The sequence below is a fragment of the Nannospalax galili genome, unplaced genomic scaffold, assembly GCF_000622305.1.
Source record: "Nannospalax galili isolate Female #2095 unplaced genomic scaffold, S.galili_v1.0 scaffold321, whole genome shotgun sequence".
NCBI lineage: Eukaryota > Metazoa > Chordata > Mammalia > Rodentia > Spalacidae > Nannospalax > Nannospalax galili.
In genome coordinates this window covers 1,001,687-1,007,129 of record NW_008345972.1, presented here as the reverse complement: position 1 = coordinate 1,007,129, position 5,443 = coordinate 1,001,687, and the positions used below count along the sequence as shown (strand labels likewise).

General features: G+C 42.4%; 1 protein-coding gene across 1 annotated transcript in view; it reads right to left on the bottom strand.

Annotated features, from left to right (window-relative positions):
• Window positions 1-1,970: 1,970 nt before the first annotated feature.
• Window positions 1,971-5,443, bottom strand: part of LOC103741484 (isoleucine--tRNA ligase, cytoplasmic-like) — a 40,305-nt gene continuing 36,832 nt past the window's right edge. The window contains 6 exon segments of the mRNA XM_029567885.1: window positions 1,971-2,046; window positions 3,016-3,334; window positions 3,337-3,807; window positions 3,848-4,245; window positions 4,247-4,595; window positions 4,598-4,771. Of these exon segments, the coding sequence (XP_029423745.1) occupies window positions 1,971-2,046; window positions 3,016-3,334; window positions 3,337-3,807; window positions 3,848-4,245; window positions 4,247-4,595; window positions 4,598-4,771 (1,787 nt within the window).

Here is a 5,443-nt window from a genome sequence, read left to right as displayed (position 1 = left end):
TATGCTCAGATGCCAAGGAGCTCAGAAAGTAACTGACTGTGACTAGTAATAATCAGATATATAGAGATTAGAAACACATGTGTAAACATCTTAGTGTTAATTGTGTTAAAAATGAATTTTCTGTATGAAACTGTATATTTTAATAATGAAATGGAGATCATTTTAAAGGATAAAACCTCATTTAATTTTATGTCTTGTGGGGTTTATATTGAGTACAATATTGTATAACTGTAATAATTCAGCTGTAAACCTAAAAATTTACAGCCAATTTTGAAAGAGATGCATCTTAGCTCAGGAAATTGTTATTGGATATGTCAATGCTGTTGTAATGAAATGCTTCTTCTAAGTATATGGTTATTATATAAATAATTTTTAAAAATTCCTGACCAACACAGAGAAAACAGCCAGAAGTCAGTGAGACAGACAAAGGGAATCCAACTTTCCCTGGACCACTGGACAGGTGTTAAGTAGTGTCAAAAATCACTGTTAGCCTTAATGCTAAGTTCTGATTGTAAGTAATCCTGATAAGTCATTGTCCCATAGATAAGCAGAAATGCTGAGGGATTGGGCAATTTGACTTCCTATTTAGCAGCTCTTGGACTTTCTTTGGGAAGAGAGTGACAGTCAAACAGCCAGCCCGGCTACCCTGTGCTAACCCCAGTCATCTTGAACACACTCCATGGACCCCTTGGGAATAACGCAGGACAACTGCAGCTGCTGAAGGCACAGCCTCAGCCAGGGCTGTTTGAAACAATATGTACTAGACTTTCTGCTATCACAAGCCTTGCTGAACCCTAGGTGACTCTGTGCCCATTTCCAGCCAGACCATAGGAGCGCACCCCCTCCCTGATAGGGTGACCTAACAAAGGAGCTACTGTGTCTGGTGCTAAAGAGGCAAGACTGGGATCCATCTGAACACCCTATCTCTGGCTAAACAAGTGAGTTGCCTGGGACACTCTTGTGCTGCCTCCCCGGTGATGCAACGTTAAGACTAATAAAAGACTTCTCTACTGTTCTTGGCTGGTTTTTACGGTCTGAGCTGAGCTGGTGGCATAAAGACAGAAGCAGGAGAAATAACGGCGTGGTGGTGAGGGCAGAGACAGAGCATCGACAGGAGTGGCTATTGACAGCCGAAGGAGAAACACCTAACAATTTAAACAACTAAACTGCAAGAAAAGGGGCAGTAGAAATTAGAGAAACAATAGAGGACAGAGAGCTGAGATTTTAAAAGCTAGAAAGTCGTGAGGAGCCAAAGAAGAGAACCTGCAGACTCTGGTCACCAGGACAGTTTCATAAGCTATAAAGTATTTAGGGGCACGGGTCTCGGGCTCCACACCAAGGACTGTAATGCTGGCCAGTGTTAAGGACTAAGGAATCCCGAGTCTCAGTGTTACCACCTTAGCGTCTTTATCATGTTCGTTTTCTCTGCCAATTAAAGAATTAAAAGACAGGAAAAATTTTAGACACAAACTTTATTAAAAGTAAAGACACGCACACACACACACACACGCACAAAGAGAAAAGCTCTCCACAAGTAAAGGGAACTCAGAAACCAAAAGATCCAATGCCCCCAAGAGAGCTTGGGCCTTTTAAGTGTGTTTGCTGGTATGGGGTAGGTCCTCCTCCCCTAATTTTGGATTGGTCAACCTAAACAAAGAAAGAGAGAGCCTATAGGTCAGCACTCCAAGCTGAGTGAGATATGTCCAGGTCTGTCCTTGGTCTTTTCTAAACTGGTCAGCCAGAAAAGGGGCCCTGCTAGCAAAGGGCATGGGGAGGAGCCATTAGGCCTTGTCTCAGACCAAGAAGCCAGAGGCTGCCATGTTGATTACTTATCAGTGGCCCTGTGTGATTCTCAGGGAGTTAATCTTTCATTAGGCCTACATAAGAGCTATTGCATGGTAGGCAAAGGATCCCAGTGCCCAAGACCATCACAAAGACTACAGAGTAACACTACAGGGTGTCACCTGCAGCTACTCACTGCTGACAAACGCTGACGCAAACAAAAGCTGCCAAATACTAGTGCTGAAGAGCTTCTCCTTGCTTATCCTGAATAGAGCAAAAGACTCCAACAGCTGATTGGTAGCACATACTACCTCAAATTATGAAGATGGAGAAAAACTACGAAGAGTGACTGAAAAGATTTATGTAGAGTCACTATATTTAAAAGGGCTATGAATCTGAAAGAATAAAACAGGAATTTTGGTTCTTCAATTTGTCCTTTAAAACCTCTCTAAAACAGGATTTATTTATTTATTTTTATTTTTGAATATATGGGGGTGGGGCATGTGCACATGATTACAGGTACATGAAGAGTCCAAAAGAGGGTGTCAGATTCCAGGGAACTAGAGTTACAGGTGGTTGTGAACTGCCTAATGTGGTTCTGGGAGCTGAACCCAGGACCGTCTGAAAGAGCAGCAAGTATTCCTAACTGCTGAGCAGTTTCTGTAGCTCCTAGTAAGCATGTAGTACTTCAGAGGATTCCAAATTGTTGCACAAAAAAGATGACTGGAAAGCATCCCCAAATATTCTTAGAATAGAAGAAAGGAAATTATCTTTTTAAATGACTTTTTTATGTATTTGGGTTTATTGTTTTGATTTATTGAAACTTAAAATAATTCATTGAATTACCCAGGAAAATCTAGGTTGCAGAAACTTATGTCCATTTCTTCAAGGTCTCAAGTCAGTTTTATAAGGCTATAGAATGATACACACACACACACACACACACACACACACACACATGTATAATGCCACTTAAACCACTCCTACTTTCTGTACTTAAGAACTCAAGTTTAGAAATGAGCTTTGTGGCGCTGAGGTAACACTAGAACCTTCCCCCAACAGGACTGCATAGGTATTTAAAGCTGACTGTGAACATTATGTGAGGTCTCAATCATTCCATTTGAATTTTAGGTTCAAAGCAGCATATTAAACATGTGCCCAAAGGAAATACCTTTAATGAGCCCATGTCTACATATGTGTAAAGGGGTGGGTAGAAGACAGGGAAAGGCTGACTGATCAAATTGATAACTATTAACTGTCTGCAGTCCTTGGTAAGAGAAACACACAATCTTTGTATTCAAAGTCTTCATAGGGATATCTTCTGTAAGTTCATGTGTTTGTGTCTCATTCAGAAACGGCTTTAGCTTCCTGCTCCGCAGTCCAAACACCTTGGCTGCCTCATACATAAGACCTTGCTGGGTGAGTGCATTCTGCCCAAGTGGATTTTCAAGCAGGAGAGTACCCACGGTTCCCACTAAACACTCTTGTGGCTCGGCGTTTAGGAGTTGCAGGTTGATATACTGACACGGCAGAGTGCTGAGACTATTGTCGGAGATGGGGCTGTTCCTGCAGTCAAGCGAAGGGTTTTTCCACTGAGACTCAGCAAGCCAGTTTGGTTTTGTAGTTCTGTTTCACCATGGAAGACTGACAGCTCTACATTTTTAACACTGAAAATGCTAGTAACGATGATTTTTAGCTTTAAAAGATTCAATTTATTATCACCTTTTGGGTTCTCCAGAAGCAATACTCCACTTTGTTCAGTGCCATTTACACAGATGTTAAGGTTTACATAGGCACAAGCAGGACCAGGTACACGCAATCCTTTGGTGAGTGTAATTTCCAGTTCAGACCCCTTTAACTGTGTTTGTTCTTGAATAAGGATGTTACCTGATACAGGAACTGGATATGGTTTCAAGGGAGGCTTTATAATGGCGAATATGAAGTCAGTGTGGCTTTCAAATACATTATTCAGGTATCTTCCTTCAGATTTTGCATTATAATACACTGTTATTTTATCAGTTGGAACTAGATTTCATCACTTGGAATTATTTTCATCAGTTGGAACTAGATCGAAGTTTCTGGATGCGATTGATGACTTCCCAAGCCATTCCTTCATCCACCATAGACTGGTCAGGTGTGATGTCTAAGAGAACCAAAGCCTGAGCATCAGAGTGTGCTTCAAACTGTGCAGTCCCTCCGGTGGCCTGGTCAAAGGTATACATGAGGCAACTGTCTTCTTCATGCAATTCATGGCCTTCCACAACAACGTTCCCACTCTTCTGGAACTGCTCCAGCTCCTCACTGCTCAGCTGCTTGATGGCCATCATCACTGCTTTAAAGGCTCCCTTTAGATGCTTCCCAAGGACCATGTAATCTGGTTCAGCACATAACCAAATGCCATACTTGTTTTTATCAGTAGACAGTGTGACTTTTCGAACATTTAATTCCTCAATGATTACTTCTCTTAATGTATTCCAGAGTTTCTGGATTTTGATGGATGACCACTATTTCTTTCAAAGGATGCTTTATTGGAATAGTTTTCCAGTCTCGGATCACTCACCCAAGTTCAATCACCAACTGCATTCTAGATACTGCACTCTCTGTTTTCCTGTCAATGTGTTCCTCCCGAACACCTGGTAGCATGAGGTAGTGGATGCTGAGTGTGTCCTTGTCCTGGACAGAAACAGGGTTAATCAGCATCTTTAGATTCTGGTACATCAGTTCAATGAGAAATGGTGTATAAGGGGCCATCAGTCTGCACAGAGAAAGCAAGACACTGAACAATGTCTCCAGAGCCATAACACAATCTTCATCCCATTCTCACCCTTCAATCTTCTGTGGTTCATTCGGACGTACCAATTGGTCAGAATATCTACAAACTTGACCAGGTGAGGTAGCACAATATATAGCCTCTAAGCTGCCATTTTGGTCTCAAAGAACCCAACGAGTGACTGCATGATGGACAAGATTGTCCCCGACCACTTTCCGTCTCGCCGGCAAGAACGACGCGGGAGGACAAGTCAGGATCCTTCTGCAGCAGTTTATTGTATGCGCATCTTACACTCTTAGAAGCTTAAAGACCGAAGACGCCGAGAAGCGGGAGAGCGGTTGCTTATATAGTCTAAAGGTCCCATCTATGACGTATAAGAAGCGGATTGGTTGCTGGAGATCACGCCACGGGAGGAGGCGAGGGAGAGCAGGCTCTTGTGCACGCCCCTTATGGGCGCAGCAGGATGTTTACTGTTAAGAAGGTCCGGATACCGGCGCCATCTTGTAATGGCGGCGGAGGCTGTGGCTCTCCACACACATCATGGCTTTTGGTGGTGACAACCTTGTGCATGTCAGGATGCTGAGCAGCATCTGGCCATCTGACCACTGGATACCAGAAACATTTTTCACCCTAGTCATGAGAAAAATGGCCAAAAGTCCTCTGGAAGGCAGCCACTCTGGGCAGGAATACTTTTATGAGAGAAGCAAAATGATAAAGTTGATGAGTATACATAGTAGGAGTAGACTTAGAGAAGTTTCATCTGCCAGTAAATATAACAGTTGCTTCCAGATTCCACTATTCTAAATAATAATACAATATTTGTATTTTATTATTTTCAAGCAAGAAGCTAACCCTTAACCTAACCCTAATTATTAACATGATCATAGCCTA